The sequence below is a fragment of the Leptonychotes weddellii genome, chromosome 7 (assembly GCF_054177405.1).
Source record: "Leptonychotes weddellii isolate Sample4059 chromosome 7, ASM5417740v2, whole genome shotgun sequence".
NCBI classification, from domain to species: Eukaryota; Metazoa; Chordata; class Mammalia; order Carnivora; family Phocidae; genus Leptonychotes; species Leptonychotes weddellii.
The window spans coordinates 47,706,626-47,732,194 of record NC_138375.1 but is presented as its reverse complement, the minus strand read 5'-3'; the positions used below and the strand labels follow the sequence as shown (position 1 = coordinate 47,732,194).

At 37.1% G+C, this 25,569-nt stretch overlaps 1 protein-coding gene across 1 annotated transcript in view; it reads right to left on the bottom strand.

Moving 5' to 3' along the window:
* The window catches only part of GABRA1 (gamma-aminobutyric acid type A receptor subunit alpha1), a 59,005-nt gene that overhangs the window by 5,903 nt on the left and 27,533 nt on the right, over window positions 1-25,569 (bottom strand). Inside the window, exons 6-9 of the mRNA XM_006730677.3 lie at window positions 23,500-23,582; window positions 15,954-16,097; window positions 7,191-7,343; window positions 2,974-3,176 (exon numbers count right to left, since the gene is read on the bottom strand). Coding sequence (XP_006730740.1) covers window positions 2,974-3,176; window positions 7,191-7,343; window positions 15,954-16,097; window positions 23,500-23,582 — 583 coding nt within the window. The remainder of the gene's footprint in view (window positions 1-2,973; window positions 3,177-7,190; window positions 7,344-15,953; window positions 16,098-23,499; window positions 23,583-25,569) is intronic.

Here is a 25,569-nt window from a genome sequence, read left to right as displayed (position 1 = left end):
CTCCCACCCCCTCCACTCAGGCAACCCTCAGTTTGTTTCCTGAGATTAAGAGTCTCTTATGGTTTGTCTCCCTCTCTGGTTTTGTCTTGTTTCATTTTTCCCTCCCTTCCCTTATGATCCTCTGTCTTGTTTCTCAAATTCCTCATATCAGTGAGATCATATGATAATTGTCTTTCTCTGATTGACTTATCTCGCTTAGTATAATACCTTCTAGTTCCAGCCACGTCATTGCAAATGGCAAGATTTTGTTTTTTTGTTTTGTTTTGATGGCTGCGTAATATTCCATTGTGTATTTATATACCACATCTTCTTTATCCATTCATCTGTTGATGGACATCTAGGCTCTTTCCATAGTTTGGCTATTGTGGACTTTGCTGCTATAAACACTGGGGTGCACGTGCCCCTTCAGATCACTACATTTGTATCTTTGGGGCAAATACCCAGGAGTGCAATTGCTGGGTCATAGGGTAGCTCTATTTTCAACTTTTTGAGGAACCTCCGTACTGTTTTCCAGAGTGGCTGCACCAGCTTGCATTCCCACCAACAGTGTAGGAGGGTTCACCTTTCTCTGCATCCCCGCCAACATCTGTCGTTTCCTGACTTGTTAATTTGAGCCACTCTGACTGGTGTGAGGTGGTATCTCATTGAGGTTTTGATTTGTAAGAAATTGATATTTCTTTGAACAATTTACCATATGAAAATGGATCTTAAGCAGGCTCCTGAATGCTCAGTTGATAATGTGATAACTTACAGAAATTTTCTTTTTATTTTCAAGTTACACCATGTTAGAGATTGAAAATTTAATTCTCCTGAAAACACTCACCTGATCATAGAAAATATATTTTATTCATCCTCTCTGAATGTCAAAATGAGACCTGGATCACACTGTGCTCACACTCCCTGTAAAAAGCCAATCAAACTGGCAAAGCCCTGGGGAAGATTTTTACAGAGGCATAGATAATTTACAGAAAATATTACCTTTCTCATTTGGATGACGGATATAGATGAATTATTGATATATGTATATATATCAATTATTGATATACATATATATATATATATAGGTAAGATACAACTCTATCTACATCTATATTTGTATACTGAATAACATGGACTATAGATTAATAGAGATCAGAGTATTTCCTTTGAGAAACAAATACAGGGTCAGACAGAGATAATAACTTAACTTTGAGCTCAACCAATGCCTCAACCCAAATTCTATGTTTTCTGGACCAAATTCAACTAACAAGTCACTAACAACTGATACTGATGAGACAGAATCAGAAAGACACTGGCCTCTTGCAACAAAGTATTCAGATAGAAAAGCAATTGTTCCCAATGTTGGCATATCACTTTTCAGTTGTATATCACCCACGTTTGCAGACCATTAATTCTGAAGCACTTTAGCAGACTATTTCAGTGATTCTAAGATGTGAATTTAAAAATGTTCACATCTGTGACTCTGGGTTATGTCTTATACTTGGTAGTGTCTTATGATTAACTATTCTCCATGTTTGGCTCTCTTCTTTGGGCTGCTCTTCTGTTCTAGGACAAATGGAGACCATCAATGTCTAAAGTAAGTATCTGACAATCACTCTGTCTTCACTCTTTTACTCCTCTCTCCAACCAGTAAATGCAATCCCTTTGTCTTGTCCCTTCTCTCTACTGAACCTGAGCCAAGGTCCTTGGTTTGCAAATTCAGATTTTTTTTTTTATATACTTGGCAAGCACGTTTCAAGGCAAGTGAATTTTGAGGGCCTGGTTAAGGTTCTGTTGGCTGCCATAGTGCATTCTACACAGACCTTCTTTTGCTTTCACTTGTGAAGATCATTGGGGTGTTCAGCTGACTCATCTGTGCCTGAGGGGTAAATCTAAAAGAGCTTTTACTTGGCAGCATTTTTCTTTCCTACTTATGCATATATTAATAGCTCATCTTATAATCAGTAACACTTTAAATTAGTTTAAATAAGGTAGATGTTTCTACCACAAAGCATTCTCTTTTCTAGCACATCTGTGGAGCTATGAGGAAAACACCACTAAGTAAATTTCTTTACAATAGACCCTTTCATATTCTTGAATATCCCGTGACTCTGTGATATAATATGCAGCATTATTCAAGTGTATTCAACCACAGAACTTTATTCTTAGGGACCATCTCATGATACTAGTACTAGGAGGAATAGATTTTTGGGAAAAAGCTGCTATAGAGTGATTCCTCCTAGATTATCTCTAGACATCTTACAATCTCTGTGTCTCTGACTTTGACCTTCTTTCCACCATCCCAAGGCTTTCTTGCATTTTGACATATTTTTCCTTCAAGCCATACAAGTAGAAATATCCTCACCACACGTGCTTTAAAATGCACTCTAAAATAGGTTCTAATTTAGGAAAAAGGTAATGAGCTTGACTTGATAATTTTCTACAATGAAGAATTTTTCTGTGATTTGTGTATGATCCTTAAAGCAAACCTCTAATTTGGAAAGGAAATATATTTCCTGTCCTTTACTTCACCGAAAATTGGAGATAATGCATTTTGTAAACTAAATTCAATTGAGGTATTAGAGTTAATGATATTTATGGCCAAAGTGATTAGGCTCAGAAAACAACCAAAACCTTTGATTTTCAAGTTCAAATTATAAATGGCATAAATTTATTTGCTCCTAATGTCAAGTTGATTAAAACTGTTCTCAAATCAATAGAGACCACAGCAAAGCATATTTGAGTAGAAATGTTTACCTTTGTCCCTCCTTTATCTCCTTCACTCTACTTTGCACATCGGCTCACTTAAACAACCTCTCTCTTTAGCACTACCAAAATTACCACAGCAGATAGTCACTTATGATACAAGAAACAGAGAATCCTCATTATTCTGTGTCTGCATTCTTCACCCATTCCCCAAAGTCCAAACATGCCATCTCACAGGTTTAATAAGACATACCAGTGACAGATCATGGGGGATACTGAAGTACTTACCTTTTCTGGAACCACACTTTTGCCATCCCATGCATAACCTCTCTTGGTGAAATAATTGACCGTGGCAAACTCGATCAGAGCTGAGAACACAAAGGCGTAGCACACTGCAATGAACCAATCCATAGCAGTGGCGTAAGCCACCTTAGGAAGGGAATTTCTGGCACTGATGCTCAAAGTTGTCATGGTGAGCACAGTTGTTACTCCTGTAAAGGAAGAAATTAAGTGAATGTGTAGGTTCACACTACAAAATTTGATCACTGGAGGTCAGCCTACTTGGGCAAAGGGAAACCAGCAGGACCACAGATACAGTGTATTGTTTAGTTCATCCCATTTTGGTTTGGGATGGATGAGTTTTAATTTAACCCCAATGTAGTTGGCAGTTCACAGTATGGCAGTATTGAGGGGGATCTCTTGGAGAGATAAACTGCTCTGCTACTGAGAAGCTGCTAATAAGATCATGAATTCCTTTAAATGGGTGCCTTGAACAAGGTGTCCTGGGCAGGAAAGGAAGTAATACTGTCTCACTCTCCCCAACTCTTTGAAACAGAAAGCAATGATCTTCATTGTCTCTGATCCACAAGAAACTGCTGGATCCTTAGCTCTGTTTAATATTCTATCTGCATATCCTAAATGTATAAACCAAGAAGCCAACAGCTTCTTATTAATCACTGATAGATAATTGAATTATTTTAGGATATTTTGTTACATTACTTTTAATTAATTATTTTAGGGTAATATTTTGTTACAAACTCTTCTGCTTTTAAACTATCTTTCCCCCCTAATCCTGATATAGCTCCTTTTTTGAAGAAACTCCTGAAATGTGTTGCATGTCACTTGCTTGAGGGCACACGGCACAGAAGTGACAAAACAAACATTTGAGCACAAGCTTGCCTGATTCAGATGTCCACAATCTTTCCCTTTCTCTGTTAATGCTGCCTCATCTGCCCTTGGTCTGCATATCCGTCCCTAGTGATTAAAGTTACCAATATTCAAAGAGGTTTTCAAGTCAGTTGTTTTTAGCTTATTTAGATAATTAGTATATGTAATGCAGTAAGATCTAATATTGTAAGACACCTTTTAAGCCATTTGAAAGGGTATTAAAAAATTCACAGTAACCCAGTAGGCTGCATGGTATGGAAAAACTTCAAACCTTTTCCCGTGACTAGTCCCAGACTCACCACTTACTAGTTCAACGGCCGCATAGGCAAATTCACTTATAGGGACCTTAGTCTCCATATCTGTAAGAGGGGTGATTTAGATTTTATTCTCTCAACTATCTATCATTGCTGAAATTCTAAGAGAAATTTCCGCAGTTATTCACAAGATTATTTGAGGATTAAATGTAACAATATGTAAAACATTTTTAAAATGATAAATTATTGCTGTGGAAGATAACGTCATCCGATATGTCTAAAACTCATATCTATGATTACCCCTTTTGATTAATTTTTAGAGAATCAGTAGTATCCCATACCTGGTAGGTGGTTAATTTTTCATAGCTGCTTTAAAACATCCAATATTCCCTAGTTTTCCATGAATTTTAAGGTAGATGATCTTTGTAACTATGTTAGGAAATGATAAGATTAAGAAGAAACACAGAGACTTTTATTGAATCGTATTTTTGATACACAGGGCCACAGATATAAGGGAATAGACTTACTTTAAACTTTGAAGATGTTACAGAAAGTTCTGGGGCATTATCTGTATTATGTAACCAACAAATGTTTTAAGAAATAGTGGCTGGTGAACAGCTCTTAAATTTACATATCAATATTAACTTGAGCAAAGAGCAAGGTAATTAAATGTCGATATTTGAGGAACAGAACAACCCAGTTTCAAGTCCCAGCTCTTTAGTTGCTGAATGACCTTGGGAAAATTGCCTCACAATTCTGAACTTCTGTTGGTTTTCTTAAAAAAATATTTCTTTGCAAATTAATTTTAATAAGTCTAAATCAGAGGGCTAATTATTATGAGTATTAAATAAACTACTGTAATAAAGTGTTTAACATTGAACAAAGTTAATGGCTATTATTATTGACAACTTCAGTCCTTGTTAATAAATCTCTGCTACAGTGAATTCCATTTTTTTCTCAAATTTTGGTTCATGTAGGCAACTGTCAGAAGTAATTTGGGAATGTGTGTTCTTAAACCAAATGTATCCATAAATTAAGTTAAGAAGGGCATAAATAGAGGGGTGTGTGTGTGTGTGTGTGTGTGTGTGTGGTCTTACAATTCCTGCTATAGGGACAGGGAAAAGAACAAAAATGGGTTGAGCATCTATCGAGTTCCAAGAATTCAACCTGACAATTGACATATTTTATTTTATTCTTCTCAATCTTTTAAACAGCGCTATTTTACTTTAATTGCACTCTCATTTTATAGGCAACTAAATCTTAAAAAAATGAAGATTGAACCTAATACTTTGACTATCTGGCAACAAAATTACATGATCACGTTGCCTCTAAATGACAGAGAGCATGGACCAGCAAGAAGATGGGATTTGAAGACATAAAACAGGCTTCAACCATGTTGCATTCTTGATGCCTTATAATAAACTGTTACAAAGTACAATTTTTTTTCTTTTTCCTTTGTGTATTTTTTTAAATATCTGTGACCCTCTCAGGCATCTCACCTAGCACAGAGGAATGTTCCGAGTTGAGACTAAAAACAATAGAAACGTGTTCTAAGTAAATGTTAAAAGGCTAAAGGTCTTGGGAAATTTTATTTGTGATTGTATTGAACTTAAAATATTGAAATATATAACTTGATCCACGGAAATACTTGCACAGTTGAGTTTACAGATACAGTTATGTTCACCAAAAGGGCATGAGTTGGCTGAGATATCAGATTGTTGAAAATGTTAAGAGTAAGGTTTTTGACTTATAAAACATTCCAAAATGCTTTAGAGAATTTTCAAACAGGAAGGGTAGGATTTATTAGGGTAAGAAGGGGGAAGAGTGAGCATTTAAAAAAATCTTTTTCACTATAGTATTATTGTTCATTCTACAAAAATAAACATAAAACATATGTTCTCTATTCTATTTTTCTCAATTTCCGGTGAATAAAGGGCTCAAACTGAGTATACATCTATAAATTAGCATCTTGACAATAGTTCAATCTTCAGTTCTAGTAAGTGGCTTCAACACTAGTTAATATTAACAAATGGTAATAAAAAAAGAGTTTGAAATGAACTACTCTTGTGCTCTGCAGCTGGAATCATTCTGGATCTTAATTTCCTGTGTTTCTAGGCTACTGTCAGAGCAAAGATTTGGTGGTTTCCAACCTGGAAGCACTTTGCTAAATTCAGAAGAAAAGACTCTTTTCTGGGCACTTGTAGCAAAGTCTTGCTTTTTTCCTGAGATAACTGATTTTCCATATCTCGCCTATTCTTGAAGAATGATACCATAGGGATCTCTGCACATGAATAATCTTTAGTTTAGATTACAAGCTTCTTAAGGCTTTTTATTCCATAGTAAAGAGTCTTAAACATAGCATGTGCCTAGTTGATATTCACATGCATCTATTTACATACATTAAAACGGCTTGCTATTTATTTTTTTTTATTTTTTTTTATATAAGATTTTATTTATTTATTTGACAGAGAGAGAGCGAGAGCAGGAACACAAGCAGGGGGAGTGGGAGAGGGAGAAGCAGGCTTCCCGCCGAGCAGGGAGCCCGATGTGGGCCTCGATCCCAAGACCCTGGGATCATGACCTGAGCCGAAGGCAGACGCTCAACGACTGAGCCACCCAGGCGCCCACGGCTTGCTATTTAAAGAGTTTTTTAAAATCACACCATAATGAGAATGGTAATTCTTTGAACTTTCTTTTTTTTTTTTTTTAAAGATTTTATTTATTTATTTGATAGAGACACAGCGAGAGAGGGAACACAAGCAGAGGGAGTGGAAGAGGGAGAAGCAGGCCTCCCGCCGAGCAGGGAGCCCGACGCGGGGCTCGACGCGGGGCTGCACGCGGGGCTCGACGTGGGGCTCGACCTGGGGCTCGACCTGGGGCTCGATCCCAGGACCCTGGGATCATGACCTGAGCCGAAGGCAGATGCTTAACGACTGAGCCACCCAGGCGCCCCTTCTTTGAACTTTCTATTGTGCTAACTTCAGATTTTAATGTATAGTTATTTTTTCATTCCATTTACAACGTCATCAGGATGATATAACTTGCTCCCCAGACCCTCGCCTGCAAGTCTTGATTGGCACTTACCAAAGACAGTCCTCGCTGGTACAGATTCTCTGTTGAGCCAGAACGAGACTTGGGAGAGAATGACTGTCATTATGCATGGCAGGTATGTTTGAATAACAAAATAGCCAATCTTTCTCTTCAGGTGGAAATGAGTAGTCATAACAACATATTCTCCTAGAGGGTGAAACAGACAGTAAGGTGAGCAATTTGACCTTGAAAAGAAGTTATCTCTGGATTTTTCCATCAGCAGCAAAAACCTAGACTTAAGACATATCCTGTCTCCATGTGACATCTGGCTCCTGAAGAGAAAATGTTTATCCAGGAAAGAACAAAGATGTTGTAAAAACACCAGAATGGGTTTGAGGATGCGATTGAGGTGCCAGAGATATCATGGATATTGCTACCTCCTTATCCTGGTATATCACACATTTAAGAGACAGACATAGCTGAGCATCTATTTACAGATTGGCTTTAATGACCCTGAAGGCAATGTGCGAGATCCTGACGACACATACTAATGGATTAGAACAGACCAAATCCCCAGTTTACCATTGTGGAGGACATTTAGGCTGTCTAATGAAGGAGCTTTGGTGTCTAAGTTAGGGGAATTCCAGTTCTAACACCAGCACTTCCTTTCAGCAGCTCTGTGACCCTAGGTAAGTCATTTAGCTTAGCCTGATCTTTGGAATGAGGAGAGTGGGATGGAATCCAGGGATTTTCAAAAATTTATTTTGAGGAATACCTTCACCAGAATCACCTGGGAAGGTTTTGAAACATTCAGTTCTTCAGGTCCCACCTAGATACACAAACTGTTCTTTAAGGGAGGCTAAGAAAAATCCACTTCAATATAGATTTTTCCTAGTCTGGGCTAGGAAACAGCGGACTAGCTGGGCACACTTCATGGTCTTTGTATACATCAAAGTCTGATTTCATCTAGAGATCCAAAGCGATTGACATGCAACCCAAATTATAGGAGTTTTTTTTTTTTTTTTAATTGATGTTATATTTTCTCAGTTATAAATCTTAAAATTTTAGCTTTATCCATTCTGAATATATACTTAGCTATCTGTGGGTGGGTAGGAGAGAAATAGGTGTGTTCTTACTAAGAAAACATCACTTTCTTTGGTATTCACGTTGCTCCAGCTTTCTCCTTCCCTTCAACTCCAAATTTTGCCCTATACAACCTGTGGATTTATGTCTTAGTCCATGGCCATCTTGCTTCAGCCCCTATAATGTGGCTAAAACTGTTCATGATCTCTTAATATCCCAATCTTCATCTTTCTGCAAAGTAATCATAGAGATTCCTGGTATAGTTCTGCTTTCAGCTTTCTTCCCCATTTTTTTTTGTCTCTAACCAGAAATTGCCTTTCTCACCCCTGCATCATTTGTACCTAGAGGGCTGCCAAATCTACAGCTCTAAGTGACATTGCTTTCTTTCAAAATCAACTTGTATTCCCAAATATCTACTGGACATCTCAGAGATACTGATTTTTCATTGACATCACCAACTAAATATGTTCAAAAACTGACATTAGTTAAGCTTTCCCATAAAAAAAATATAATAACCAATGTATAGTTGTGCTGCTTTTCCACTTAGAGTACATCTCTAAATTCATGGTACTCTCTCATCTGTCTGCTCACTCAGACTAAAATCCTGGAATCAAACCTTGGATGTTAAGTAGGGCTTCTGAGGGAGAGGGAAAGGAATCAGTTGATCACAATTTTAATTTCTCCTGTGCAGTATCTCTTAGTCTATCTCTTATCTCATGGTCACTGCTCTTAACTCTTTTGTAGATCTATTAACTGCCTTGTTTATCTCCAGTCACTTCCTCACTTTAGTTTTCCCTAAATTTTGATGTCAGAGTAATCTTTTTAAAGCGTACATGAAATCTTAAGATACCTTAATGGATTCCCATTATCTACATTAAGGTTTCTCAACCTCAGCGCTATTGACATTTCAGACAAGAGAGTTGTTTGTTGTGGGGGCTGTCCTATATGTTTTTGGATTTTTCACTTGACCTCTACCCACTAGATGCCACTAGCAAACACTTCACCCTCCCCCAGTGTGACAATCAACAATGTCTCCAGTATCATCTACTGACAAGCAAACTCCTCCATTACCTGGATTTAAAACTCTCATGTCACAGCTCTAATATGCTTTTCAGTATCATGTCTCATGTCTTACCACACATTTTCACATTTCAGTATCTTGATACAAAATTCTCTACTTGACACCTATTATTGCTGAATATTTTGTTCATCTATAGGTTGGGCTCAGTCCATAGCAGAATAGGAAGAAATGCACTGTAGAGGAAAGTCTATTAGCTTTGGAGGCAAATAGACTTGGGTTCAAAACTTAGATATGCTATTTTCTTCCTGGATAGCCTTGGGTAACTCGCTTACAGTCTCTGATCCTCAGTTTCCTGATCTATAAAAAAGTGAGAAGTATGTTGTGGGGAGAATAAAGAATAAGGGCTCTAATTAAGATCATGCTATGTAAGAGTTTTAAAATAAATGTTAGTTCCTTTCTCCATTTTCTTCTCTTTTCCCTCCAATCAGAATTGGTAAAAATATTGGTAAAATAAATGCATTTACTCTTTATAGGAGAAAATCATCCACACACACAAGTATGCTTTCACTGCTAATTGTTAATAATGATAACAATTGCCTTTGACTGATCACTAGGAAGTAACTTCAAATTTATTTATAGCTTCTGTTTACATTTATAATAAAATCGCATACTTTTTATTTTAGCTAACTTATATGCTTATATCCCTCTCATTAAACTGAAAGTTAATTGGGAAGAGGGAGAGTTCTTTGAATATAGCATGGTTTTACATATTTTAAGTATTCAACATCTGTGTATGGTGCAAAGGGAGGCACTGAGGTTTAAGGGCACTCACTCAAATTAACATCCATGAGACTCTCTCTTTGGGAGGGGAAATACAATGTTTACTAACTTCTTTTCAGTTTCTGTAGATACCTTGGGTGATGATTCCAAGGTCATCTGAAAGAAATGAGTGATTCAAATTTGAGAAAAAGGCAGAAAACCAATTTTCCCAGGACTAGTAAAATATAGTCTTGTGTGGACATGGCCATGTCACATTTCACCCTCTCAGGAGTATGCGTTATGATTCCTAACCATTCATTCAACTGTGGTTTGTAAAATGTCATCAGCTCAAAGAAAAAATTCCATCTTTCATATAATGTCAGAAAGATGAGTGTCTATACATATTCCATTATCATCTTTTGTTGTCCACAATGTGACATTTTAGGAAGATTCTGCAAAGAATATTAATTTGGAGGAGCTATTATTCCACATTATATTTGCTATATAAATCACTTTCTCACTAACAAATTAAGAAAGAATAGGAGAATTTCAAATCTATTGAACTCATTTTCTTAAATTAAAAAAAAATCTAAGAAGTTTTGGCACAAAACACATAAGGAGGAAAAAAAGGCAGCAAAATCAGAATCATGTTGTAATAGTTTAAAAATAAAAGAAAAACACAACAAAAAAATCAATCTCCTAAATTGAATTGAAAGAGTATCTCTAGACATCAAGTGCTTATGCACTAAACATGTCAAATTCTTTTCCTCTAATTCAACAGTCTAGAAGAATTGTAATTCAAATATCCTTGCATATCATGTAACCCTCAGGGAAGCTTGTAAATTAGATGTGACAATATTTCTGATACATTACCATACAAAATTAAGGAGAAAGAAAGAGAAATAACAAGGATATAATTCTATAAAGCAGCTTCGAGGGTTTGTTGAGTAAATGGTTTCCATTTACTTGAAGAGTAAATACTTTGCTTAACTTTATTTGGCTTCAGTTTCCTCATTTGTTTGATTAAAATATAGTGCTTTACTTAACTATTTCCTAGGATGCTGGGAGGACAAAATGAAATGATAGATATGAAAGTCATTTTAAAAAGCTGAGTCACATGCAGATTGACAGTGTGAAGACAGAAACAATAGAAATGTATTCTCTCCAGCTCTAGAAAGCAACCATTCATGTCAAAAAAGTTGTAGCGAACATTAGGTCCCTATGAACCTGTCACTTTTCTTCCAAGTATTTTAAACTTTGTGTTTTCTAAGCTATATTTTCCCTAAGTTTCTACGTTACATATGTAATAGGATTGTGGAATCAAAAATATCATTGAGGGAGGAATTGGTGTTTTAATATCTGCGTCAAAGAATTCTGGAATAGAAATAATAAAAAAAAATGCTTAGAGTTCTAGGCCGCTTAGCCTTTCTAGACATGTCTCTTCATCTGAAATATGAATAGGCTGACCAGATGACTATAGAAATCTCTTTGCCCTACACCCAATCCCCAGTTTTTACATTTTATGGCTACAATTATTTCTCTGGAGATGATGTACTAGGCTTCATAAGTGGGGGCCCTGAAGCTCCTTGGGTGAATGTCGATCACCACTGTTGCTCCCTGGTCAGGGAAAATGGTTGCTTTCCCCATTCATTTTGACCCCACAGGGTCATCCTTAAATCAACTCATCCAGAGAAGACTATCTTTAAGAAAGAGGATCTCACAATTTCTCTTGGTCATCTGTTCTAAGGATAAAAGATAGTCATTCATAAAGAAGAAACATTCTTATTCAGCAAAGCTAACCTAAATTTCCTTTGATCAAATCTGTCTATTGACTCAAGTAAATATGAAGGTTTTATAGCCATCACCATTTACTTCATAAAGGCATTGCCTATTATTATATTCTTATTGGCCATGATATTATCATTATGCCTGGTCACTAATTATTATGTTTCTCTGTATAAGTCATATTTTCTTGCTCTTTAGTCACTCTTGTAATTTTTGCATGGGCTCCCTTAAAGAATTACTTAGGAAACATAATGGGGTATAATAGAATGAGATAAGGCGCCATGTCTGGGGTCCAGTTCCAAACTGCCTTCTCTGATACTTCAAGCAGAAATGACTTCTTTATGCTATGTAGCTCCCTTATACTAACTCTATCATTATTATTAATAGTAATATCTAATATGTAATATCTAATAATTTTTATATGTCAGATACTCTGCTAAGCAGGTTACATGCATTTTTATTTCAATCTCACAGTAGCTCATGCAGATCCTTTTATCACCTCCAAATTGTACAAGAGAAAGAGGAACTGAGAAATGTCTTGCCAAAGGTCAGACAGTTAATAAGTAGTATAACCAGCAATTTAAACCTTCATGGTATAATTCCAGAGTCCATACTCTTAAATCCATGCTGCACTACATTATTGCATTTCACACATGTCTATGTTGCCTGTCATGTGGTTGAGAACATTCTGCAGCTAGCCTACCTCCAGGTTCAAATCTCAGCTCTGCCATGCCTAGCTGTGTGACCTAAGAAAAACAGTTAAATCTCTCTGGCTTCAATTATGTCCCATCTATAAAATGGATATAATAACATTAATACCTCTATCCTGGGATTGTTCTATTAGAACAATGGCAAGTGCATGTTAGCTACTTATATCAAGCAACTATGAGCTTCTTGAGGGCAGGAATTACGTGTCCTTCATCTATCTTTCCCAGGCCCAATTACAATGTCAAACACAGTAAGTGAGCAAATGGTTGAAGGAATTAGTGAATAAATGAGTGAATAACATAGACTTGTACTGGATTTGAGAGCTTACTAGACTCATCCTTTTATGTGACTGTAAAGGTTTTTCTCTGCCAGGTGAGTAGGTGTATTTCAAACTAAATCTCCAACTTATTGTCTTCTCCCAAAACTTATGGCAGACCCCAGGAAAGATACTGGGCCTCTAATGGTTTTACACTGAATTAAAAAAATCCAAGCATTGGATTGAGCCTTATATTCCGCCCCCCACCCCATGTCACTGGAGTGATCTAGAGGTGTTTGGCTTGAAAGAGATCACTGGTAGTATGTATGAATGTGTGTTCACATGTGCGTTGGCTCAGGCAAGTAGGGCAACCCCTTCCAAGAGGTGATATGAATTGTTTCTCTCCCTGAAGAGAATTTTAAGGTAGAGGAAGATGGTTTTTATCTAATCATTCTCCATGTGGTGCTCTTTCTTGCTATCATTCCTAGTCTTCTGGCAGAAACAGGGAGGTAAAGCACTCAATGCTATTTATCTTAATGTTTTTAGGGCTCCACAAGGATATGTGAAATATGGGATTGAAGATCTTGAAAAGATCTTTGTTTCTTCCCACAGAAATCTATCAGGGTGGATTTTTGATGAGCTAAAGTAGACCCAGAGGAAGTATAGTTCAGTGTTTTATTGTGAGGTTGAAAAGTACACCAAACTGAGTTCCTACATCTGAGAATTTGCTATTTTCCTCACCTCCCTCCCCCGCCCCCCCATATCCATTACGGGAATGACAAGAAAAAGCTCTTATTTATATAGGTAACCTTGCTGCTTTAGTGCAGAATGAGTACTTTTAACAGACCCCAACATATGAGGTGCAACCAGTTTGGTGATGGTGGGTTGGGCCACTGCCTCTCATCCCTTAGCTCCATTTATGCCTATATTTCATTTCTGAGTAACTAAAATGTATGTAGGCTAAATCCTGATGAAGCCAGAGACGTCTCCAAGTTCATCAGAATGAGCCACTCACTTTGCAGACATGGAAATAGGTCATAAAGAGGGATGCAGTGACATGTCAAGGTCACTACCACTAGAACTAGAGTGGAGGCACTCCTTCCTCTGAGTAACCCTCCTGGCTTGTATATACTTCTACTATTGAATGCATGTCACTGGTCACTGTGGTTGAATTATTGTTGCTTTCACATCCCTCAGCCCTCATTCTAATGATAATGGAGAATTTCTTGAGGGAAAGTTCTATGTTTATTATTCTCAATGCTCTGGGCCTAAAACAGTGATTATTTGGTTCCCAACAAATACAGATTAACAACATGAAGTCAACCCCTTCAGCAATTCCTCCTTGATTATCCTAGGCTGGATACATTTACAATATTTATTTAGTGCCTCTTCTGTTTCAGCTACTATAGTAGGGATACAGAAGACAGATATGGTCCCTGCCCTCACAAAAATGTTAATCACAGCATTTACCACCCATTTTGATAATTATAGTTTATGTGTTTGTCTTCCCTTAGACTTCGGTTTCCAAGACAGCAAGCTCTCTGCCTTGTCTATCATTGACTCTCCAGTGCCTACCACAATATCCAGCTTATAATAGCATTTGATTCTTAAAAATGAACACTGCTCATTTTAGTATGTTTTCCCACATAACTTAGGAGGGAGAGAAATGTTCAGTATTTTCCATGTTCTGGGATCTCAGACTACATAACATTCTGAGCACTCTTACCAATGTAATGTTCTGCTTAGTATTTTATATTATCTCATCTTTAATGCAAAAGTATAAAATCCCCACTTTTTAGAAGAGACCAGAGTTTCTAGTTGGATAAATGACTTTCCCAAAGTCACAAGATTTCTATGTGGCAGGACCAGGACTTGAGGGCATATCTTTCTCACTGCAAAGCCTAAAACCTTTCCACTATGCCACATAAATTTTTAATGTGGGCAAAACTGAGCAACAGTCTTCTTCATTTTTCAAAACAAGAAACATAAATATTTGGGCTTCCAGAGTAGCCATGGTTGTGACAAAATAAGCAAAAGGCAGATCCCATTAAGCAGGGATTTTCCAATAACCAGAATAAGATATATTGATCTATTACATGAACTTGTTAGAATTATCAGAGTCCTAATATAAAGCCTGAAAACTAAGGAAGAAATTTTTCTGACAAGAATAGCACTCCTGCCCTTATTTGTTACCTAACTGTATTTTTTTTAGAAATTACCAAAGTGAATGAACTAACTTAAAATTTTAAAGACAGCTATAAAAACTGCTGGCTCTTGTTAAGCCTTCACTGATTGAACATAATTAAAATTATTGGGATTGAGGGAGGGTTAAAATCCAAATTTTTATAATTCTCCAGCCCAATGATCACATTACATTTAGTCACAAAACGGGTATTTGCGTAACTAAACTCTTATTTCTTTTTTTAAAAAAAGATTTTATTTATTTATTTGACTGAGAGAGGCACAGCGAGAGAGGGAACACAAGCAGAGTGAGTGGGAGAGGGAGAAGCAGGCTTCCTGCCAAGCAGGGAGCCCGATGTGGGGCTCGATCCCAGGACCCTGAGATCATGACCTGAGCTGAAGGCAGACGCTTAACCGACTGAGCCACCCAGGCGCCCCTAAACTCTTATTTCTTGAAACAACTTCAAAAGTTTAAAATTTGGGTCCAGCTGCTTAATAGTATCTGCTCTAGTTCTTTTGGTATCTTACGTATACCAAATGATCACTGCTACAAATTCACCAAGATTCATTGAATCTTTATAATAATCAGGCCTAGATGATATTAATAACTAACATTTATTGAGAGTTTTTTTTATGTGCCACAAGCTATCATAAGTACTCTTCATGGATTTAATTTATGCCTTCCAATAACCCTGTGAGGTGACCACAGTCAACAGGCAAGGGGGAAGAGTAAGGATTTAATCCATACATTCTTCCCAAGAGTTCACATTTCTAAATACTCTGCTACCCTGATCACATAGAACTAGCATCTTATTTTGCAAACAAAGAAACAAAGACATTAAGTGAGGAGTCCAAGGGCACAAATCTATAGAGTTTACACTAGTTCCTAGCTTAACTGGTCTCAGGTTAGTGAGATGTTCTCTCTCTCCACTTGTGTTATTGAAGAACTTACTGAATTCTCACATTCTCACAAAGACGGTTTATATTTCTTCTGACATCTCTGGAAGAATCAACTGGCACTTACCTGTACTCGACTGAACAATTCCAGAATCTACTGTTTGCCCAAGAAGATCATACTGGTTTAGGCGTGACCCATCTTCTGCCACAACCACTGAGCGTGCTGGCTCTCTTGTCCACTCATAAACAACTTCTGCTCTCGTGTAGGCATCTGGAAGGACAGGAAAGGAAATGGTCCATGTGTCACGCTACTTCAGTACTCCTCATTAGCTGGTGAGCCCTGTTCGTTTCCTATTTTCAATTGCATGGTTCCAGAGGCCAAGAAAGAAGAGCCCATATCCCTTAGTTTAGGAAAATTAAAACACATTTTCCTGATTTGTTCAGTCATCTGTTCACTCTTACAACAAATGGTTATTAAGCATCTACAAAAGACAAAGTACCTTGCTAAAAAAATCCGTAACAAACAAGTTTCCCTGATGTTGTGGAACATGCACAGCAGTAATGGGGACAAAAACAGACAAGCTAATAAACATAATTTCAAGTAGCATTAAATGCAGTAAAGCCATACACAATAGGCTAAGGGGGTAGAGAATGAAGGACATGGGCCTATTTTAGGTAAAGGACTCAGAGGGGGTTCTTAAGGAAATGACAGTTATATGCATGACAAAAATGAGAGTAGGGCATATCTTGGGGAAGAGTTTGCTGGATAGGTGGAGCAAAGAAGTTTCTTCCTCTGGTCCAGGTAAAAGCTTGATAAGTTTGAGGAAGAACAGGAATACCAATGTGGCTAAGGCTGAGTATATGAGAGATGAAATACGGAAGGAGCCTGGGTCCAGATTTTATCAGGCCAGGGGAAGGTCATGATAAATGTGAAATATTAACACCGGAAATTTTACCAAGCATCCATTTTTAAAGGAAGTCTGACTTTACTTCCTTTTATTTATTTATTTTTTTTAAGATTTTATTTATTTGCGAGAGAGAGAATGAGAGACAGAGAGCATGAGAGGGAGGAGGGTCAGAGGGAGAAGCAGACTCCCTGCTGAGCAGGGAGCCTGATGTGGGACTCGATCCCGGGACTCCAGGATCATGACCTGAGCCGAAGGCAGTCGCTTAACCAACTGAGCCACCCAGGCGCCCTGACTTCACTTCCTTTTAAATTAATTCTCCTTTTTATGGACATTTACTATCATGATGATGATGTTGATGAGTTTCACCATTTAGCTCATTACACTTCTCAATCATTTTCATTCGCCATGTCCCTTTTAACCTAGCCATCCTTCTACATGATCCATAATTCAGGAAGGTTGGGGGAAGAGGTGTACAGAATGAGTGAGAAGGAGAAGAAGAAGGGATTCCATAATTTTTCTGGTTTCTAGTCACAGAACATCCACTACGCAGGGGATGGAATGATAGTATATACTTTCCTTGGTTTAGATGTAGAGTGATATTAAAAATTAAAAGAAGAGCACATTAGCAAAAGTAAAGAGTTTCCAGGGTGTTTGAGAGGCAGATATGATAGCAAAAGTTGGCTTTACTGTGAAAGCTTTACCCCTTGGCCAACTTCTGCATTAGGCACAGTAGACAAAGTGTCCAGGGTCCACAATACTTCTAGGTGGCCAAGCAATGTGTTAATTTTTTTTAATCAGAAAAAAGTGAATATAACCCTGCTTGGAGTATATTAACCTAAAATATAAAAGTTAAAAATATAAAATTATGAATTAAAATATAGTTTTAATCTATTTTTTGAGGAATTGTTCACAAACACAAGTGCCTTGAGCCTGTAAAAGCCATAATGCATCCTTGCTTCACCCGACGCCCACCCCAAGGTAACCAAACTTGAGTGTTTTGTTCAAATCTGTATTTGTCCAAGCTAAAACATTATGAGATGTGAAGTGATGGTGGCATTTTCACACACATGTGAAGCTGCCATAAGAAAGATGAAAGCCATGCCCCTCATTCTCTGAACCAAAACTTCTTCTTGTCTCTGGGACGAGTTTTGCAGGAAAGTGTAGTCAGTATTCTCCTGATTTTATGTGGGTGTCTGGTGTGCTCCAGCATCATTTCTGGACCAGGTATCTTTTTATTCAATTTTCTTCAGAAGTTTGAGAGAATATGCTAGGAATTAAGGTAGTAGTTACTGCTTCTTTCATAAATGTGTGAGATTGATAAATGAGTGGCTTTGGAATTTGTTCTCATTGATTTTTCTTTTTTAATTGTGTCTGTCCTCATTGACTTTTGTGTATATATGTATTTATTTGCAGCTTTATCAAGATAAAATTGACAAATAAAATTATAAGATATTTAAAGTGTACAACATGAAGATTTGATATACATATACATTGTGAAATAATTCCTACCACTGAGTTAACACATCTCATTAACTTAAATTTTGAATCATTTCAGCATCGCATTTGTTAAGGAGGAGGACTGCATTTGTTAGCATCTAAAACATGACTTATTTTAAAAATCCCTCAAAGAAGTGCAGAGCACACTAGTTTGAGAAGAACCATATTGCTTACAATTTGTAGGTACCCATATTCAGTAAAATGTTTTTCCGATCATGATAAATTTTTTCTTTTTTTAATGGGAGTGTCTTACCTAGGTAACACAGAATCATTGATTGTTAACATGGAAGGACTTTAGAGGTCATATAGTTTGTCTCATTTTACAGATGATAAACTGAAGCACAGAAACACTGAATAGCCTATTTAAGGGCTTAAATATTTAGCTATTTAATGGGAAAACTGAAGTAAGAGCATAGAATGACATTCGTTCTCCCCTAATGTTATTAATAAGCATTTCCTAGGCAAAAACTATATTATATGCTCAAAATCCAAGCAAGGATTCTTGGTGGTCAAGTAATTAGGGATGAAACCAATTCTAGAGATTGTGTCATTTTGTAACAAATAAAAAAACTCTTGCTACAGTATTGCACTATCATTAGCAACAGTGCCTGGACTCTACCATTTTGTACCTCATCATGTGTTGCCAATGGGCTGCTAATATAGTTTTAGAGGAAAAAAATTGTTACCATCCACTTTTCACTTCATATAATTCAATGTCTCACACTTGCAATCTCTTAGAAACTCCATTGTGTACGAAATCTACAATAAACACAGTATTGTTGTGAAAGTGGAGATTACATATTGCTCATGTCTCTCAATGGAAATCTCCCAAAATGCAGAGTGGATCCACATGGTTAAATAGGTGATGGGGATTAAGGAGTGCACTTGTTGTGAGGAGCACCAGGTGTTTTTTTCTGTTTTTTTTTTTTTTTTTTTTTTTTAAGATTTTATTTATTTATTTGACAGAGAGACACAGCGAGAGAGGGAACACAAGCAGGGGGAGTGGGAGAGGGAGAAGCAGGCTTCCCGCCGAGCAGGGAGCCCGATGTGGGGCTCGATCCCAGGACCCCGGGATCATGACCTGAGCCGAAGGCAGACGCTTAACGACTGAGCCACCCAGGCGCCCCACCAGGTGTTTTAAGGATCGACTACATTGTACATCTGAAAATAACATTACACTGTATGCTAACTGGAATTTATTTTTTTTAAGATTTTATTTATTTATTTGTTTGTTTATTTATTTATTTATTTGAAAGAGAGCGAGAGCACGAGCATGAGCAGGGGGAGGGGCAGCAGGAGAGAGAGAAGCAGACTCCCTGCTGAGCAGGGAACCCAATGTGGGGCTTGATCCCAGGACCCTGGGGTCATGATTTGAGCTGAAGGCAGATGCTCAACCGACTGAGTCACCCAGGTGCCCCAACTAACTAAATGGAATTTAAATAAAAACTTAAAAAAATAAAGTTGGTGTTTTAAGATGCAGAAGACAGCTATACCTAAGGCATCACAATAGGTGATACACCTTACTTCTTCATTTCAGTATCTAGAAGGTAGGTCCTATGACTACTTCCTTCATTTGAGACAATTGAGTATAAAGAAAATAAGGTTAAAAAGTCTTCAGCTACTTAGTCAAAATGCTAAGCTCAGATTTCAAATAAATCAGCAGATTACTTCAGAAAAAAATTTTAAAAAGAATACAAAAAGCTTTGGTTGGGTTTATGAAAGGACTTTGTGGTGCTACAAATAAGAGTTGGTATCAGAAGACTTGGTATCAGAAGAGCATCTGCTAATAGACACTATCACTTCACTTTTACGGGTCTTTGTCTTTCCATTTGTATGAAGCAGGTGCACTAAATAATTTCCAAAGTTATTTATTATTCAGAATTCACTTAAATATCTACTTATCCCTCCCTCCTTATTTACAAGGCATTGTGCTTGATTATCAGTCAGGAAACCATCATTTATCAAGTCCGTACTAGATCTAGCACTTGCCTAGATCTTACTGTCAGAATATTATCTGAATCTCTTCTTTTAGAATCAAAGCCTTACTTGTATTTTCCTTAAAAAGGAGTTAAAAGATGTCAGCTAAATCATGCACATTGTCTTCTGGTTATCTGGCCTTATGAAGAAGGCTCTATCCCCAATAAGCAAAAAGTGTGATATAACACTGACAATCGTGGTCTCATGGAAAGTGGTGAGGAAAACATCTGCTTTTCTGAGTTTAGTTCTTATCAACATTTGGATGACATTGCTTCATAAACATTTATTACATAGTGTTCTACTAAATTATTACAAAATCCCCTAGCTTATCTCTTGCTTATTTTCTTCTGTGAGATTTTGGCAAGATGTTTGCTTCAAACACTTGGTCAATGCATTTTTAGCCCATTTTTGCCTCAGTTTCTTCATTTCAGAAGTGTGCTAATTAGGCCAGGTCAGAGAACTAACTATACAATAAATCAACCACCACTGCTTCTTTTCAAGCCAATGGCAGGCAATGGTAATTAGTCATGGTGCTCTCCCATTGAGCTCAGATGCTTACTTTTCAATGTCAAGTCTTCTCTGTTTAATTCCCCACGGGTCTTAAATCCTTTTCTGAAGCTATCTTTTCTAAGACTTAAACATTGAAGGGGCATTTAAAACCTGATTATTATAATTTTTATCTATTCAATAAATATTTATTGAGTGTCTACATTATATTAGGCTCTGTGCTAGGAAATGCTGAACAAAATAGGTTGTGCTCTCATGGGGGTTTACAGTCTCCAGACAATAAAAATGTCAACCAATAAATGAAACTAATAATTATTGCTGTAATACATCTAAATTAAACATGTATTATAATCAAGAAGATGGGTGAGACTGTATGTAAATTTAGACAAGGTCATTAGGGAAGGCCCCAGAAGATGACATTTATGCTGAGATGTGAAAAATAAAAGAAGCCAGTTACATGGAGAACCAAGGGAAGAGTAACCCAAGTAGAGAAAAGAGCATATATAAAAGCTCTGAGGTAGAAAGCAGATTTTTATTTAGCTTCAGTTTTCTTACATGAGACACTATTTGTTTTCTACTCACTATCCATTTCCTCCTTCCTAAAAATACTTCCTATTTTCTTCAGGCTGACAATGTGCCTAGTTAAGAATATTTCTTCCCAGCCTCATTTGCTGTCAGTTTTGGCAATGAGACACATCTTTGATTAATGAGATGTGAGTAAATGTCTGCTAGGATTTTAGGGAAAGCTTTTATCTTTTTGATACAGGTGCTTGTTCTTTATTCTTTGTCAGTGCACTTCTTTATTTTGAAAGCAGATGCAATGGTTGGAGTTGCAGCAGCCATTTTGTGATCAGGAAGAACATATAAGGGCATCTTAAAACATCATCCTTGTTAAGATGCTGACTAACCAGCAATCAACCAACTATCACCATTATTCATCTCATATAAAAATATAAACTCTTCTTCTTTTCAGCTAGCTATACTCATGCTTGGAAGCATTCCTGACTAGTATACTAAACAAGTAATTTGTTGTCCAAAACAAGGTATTTCTGAAGGTAAAAGGGGGCACTATTAGTAGTTATACCAGGATATTAGGCATAAATAATTACTGCCCCAGGCAAACTATAATGCATGATCTTCCTAAGTATAAGATTATTTTGTGGATTAGATGAACTGTTACACATACAAACGTTTAATATACTGCCTGGCATACAAGTAACGCATAACACATAATATTGTTAGGAATGGAAGTGGTAATCAGGAGAAAACATAGTAGTCCATAACATAGAATATAAATTAAATTGGGAAAAGAGTGGGGAGGAGGAAGTTATCACCACAGCCTATTTGGCTGACAATTTTTGAAGTAGTTTGTCCTTGGGTTTCAGTATAGAATTAGATTTATAAATAAACTTCTCTCTCCATGACTAGTGCTGCTAGGAGCCTGAAGGCCCTTTGCTATTTTCTTTGCTTGCTGTCTTCCTACACCACCACTATTTTTTTTTTCTATGAATCATATCTTCACCAAAATAGTTGCTTAGACTGTCTGTCTGGTGGGAACAGAAAGCTGGCTAGGTAGTCCAGGAGTTGACGCAGTCCTTGTAAGTAACTCTCCTGCAGTAAACCAGGAATACATTGTTCTCACTCCCTTTATATATGCGTATTAGTCCAAAGCAGAAGGGTAGAGGAACACCAGAGAACCTGACTCTGCTGTCCACTGTTCTCTTAGCTCCTCTAACGTGTGCCTACATAGTTTCAAATAGCAGAAGCCCCAACAGTTATCATAAAGTTATCTAGGATACCTTCAAAAGCATTACCACACATGAATTTCATGGGATATCCAAACAGATCTAGAACTTTTCGAAAGACTCTGATTAGGGTAAATTTTTGTCAGGCAGTATTTTTTTAGGAGTAGCCTTCATTATTAAGAAACGATTATCATCCACTGCTGCCACCTACCAATATTTCCATCTGATAAACAACTTGCAATATTCTTAAGGTCAAACAAATGTCAGCAATGATACAAAATAAGTACAGTGATCTCCATTTATTGCAAGGAGATATTATCTATGGGGTAAAAACATCTGTACTCCACTTGCTTTTCTATGAATACAGCTTTAACAAAAGTAGAATTTTTCCACTAATTAAATCCATTCTTTCTCATAATAATCTCTTCCTGAAATAACATTAAAAATGAAATAAAAGATTATTACTTATAGAAAGTACCTTTTTAAAGATTTTATTTATTTTAGGGAGAGGAGAGAGAGAGAACGAGGAGGTGGAAGTGGGGGAAGAGGGGGGCGTAGGGGGAGAGGGAAAAATAGACTGAGCAGGAATCCTGATGCAGGCTTGATCCTAGGACTTGGAGGTCATGACGTGAGCTGAAGGCAGACATTTAACCTAACCAACTGAACCATCCAGGCACCCCTAGAAGGTATTTGCAGCAAATCGCTAAACTTTCTTCATGGTTTTTATCTGTCTCCTAACAAACTTTACTAATTGGAAATTTCTTGCTTTAAGACAGGTGTCTCAGGGGCGCCTGGGTGGCTCAGTCAGTTAAGTATCTGACTCTTGATTTTGGTTCAGGTCATTATCTAAGAGTCCTGAGATTGAGCCCCACATCAGGCTCTGCACTCAGCCTGAAATCTGCTTGTCCTTCTCCCTCTGTTCCTCCCCCTGCTCTCTCACTCTCTCAAATAAATAAATGAAAAAATAAAATCTTTTAAAAAAACAAAGGCTTAGGTCTCTCATAAGAATAAAGAAAATTAAAATTAAAAATTTACTCACAGCTTCCAAATTTTAGTGGGCAGGCATGTGCATCCATAGGGAAGTCCTCCAAATGCATTGGACACTCAGCTCTCACCGTCAGCCTTATCAATGAAGGAAAACAGAAGATATAAACAAGAGCCCTATAGATTAGACACTTACTGATAAATACGACCAGGATGTTATTACCTATAGCAAATATATTAAGAAAAGCAAGAGAGGCAGGCACAAACTGCAGCATGATACTGAGCTGTTAACCAAAAGATCTAAAAGGAATTATTTACAACAATGACTGGATTCTATCCATTTGTTTGTTTTGAGAAAATAGGTATGATTTTGTATGATGGGCAAGCATTTGTAATATTTCCCAAGACAAGCATCATTACCTAATCCACCTAGACCACCTAGACCCAGAAAATCTTTTGAGACTAAAACTAAATGTAAGCAAATAAATACTTGGATAAAGACTTGGTGGAGAAGAAGACAGGGATAGCTAGGAAGAGAAGAGGATGTCTCCTCTCCTCAGGGCAGCTCTCCCCATCTCCTTCCTTAAAACAGCACCAGTCAGCATAAAACAACAAAGGAATAGGCAAAGGAGAGTTTGTGGGTGATTTCACTATATTCCAACCATTTCGTTTTACATAAATTTACTGCCTAATGGAAGGCGGACTCTGCTAGGCTTCTCTTTAGTCCCTATCTTCAGTTCTATTTACATTTGAAAAAGGGTAAAGAAAATAATTCACTGAAATATATTTGATTTTGTTTGGTGGAATCATGAGGGAATTTATATCAAATTCTTCACATGGTTTTTATAAAATATATTTACCCATATTATTAAGTAGCTCAAGAAATGTGGTAGGGATGGCTTTATAGCCAGTAAACTCATTAAGTGATTAAAATACTGATTAAAGCAAATATGAAATGCATAAATTAATGATCAAACTTGCATTTTGAAATCAAAATATTAAGGAAAGTGATGACGTGTTAGCAAAGGTGGTGGTAAGTTTAGGAGATGGGCAGTAACAGGGTAGTTACTGACGAAGAACATTACATGCATCAGAAAGTAAGAATTGATCAACTTTTCAATAGGTGCAAATCCTGCCCCAGAAAATTGCCAGCTGGGAGGAATAAATACTGAACTTAGGCTCAAAAACAAGTGGAGGGTGTTTTATAAGGGGAGGATGTTTCAAGTTTCACTTATAAATAGGTCCTACTTGGATGATCTGGAAAGGTCTCAACATGTCTCCTCCACTGATCCTCCATTTTCTCTCTTTTTTTTTGAGATTTGTCATTCTTTAATTCTATTAAATATTTATTAGTTGAGTCCAACATCTAAAGCGGCTCTTTTTTTTTTTTTTAAAGATTTTATTTATTTATTTGACAGAGAGAGACACAGCGAGAGAGGGAACACAAGCAGGGGGAGAGGGAGAAGCAGGCTTCCCGCTGAGCAGGGAGCCCGATGCGGGGCTCGATCCCAGGACCCTGGGATCATGACCTGGGCCGAAGGCAGACGCTTAACGACTGAGCCACCCAGGCGCCCCTAAAGCGGCTCTTGAAGCATTTTTTTTCTTTCTTTTTCTTTTGGATATTTTCGTATCAAAAGGTAGAAATTCTGGCAGCTTTCTTCAAAAGCAAAGGATCACTCTATTCCCACACTAAACAAAACCCACCAAGTCTAGGGTTTTGCCTCCATTACCTTTTTGTGCCAAAGGAATACTTGGACAGTCTGAATTACCAAGTACTGTCCAGATCTACAAAAACAACATTCTAACAAGTCTCTTGGGGATGAAATAACTTTTCCCTTAAGAATGAGTTGTGGACAATTTTTAATTACTTACAAATTAGGAATATTTTAAACATATTTTCTTTAAAAATATTAACAATGTTTTTTGATTCATGTTTCCTTCATTGAACCATAAGTGAAGATACCTAGCTGCCAGGTTTTCCAATAATCTCAAAATGGGAGAAATGTTTGTAAAGCAGAAATATCTGTATCTATCTATCTATCTATAACTCATATATATAAATATTCTTCAACTTAAACAAAATTAAGAATATTTATATTCTCATTCTAATAATGTCATTATAAAT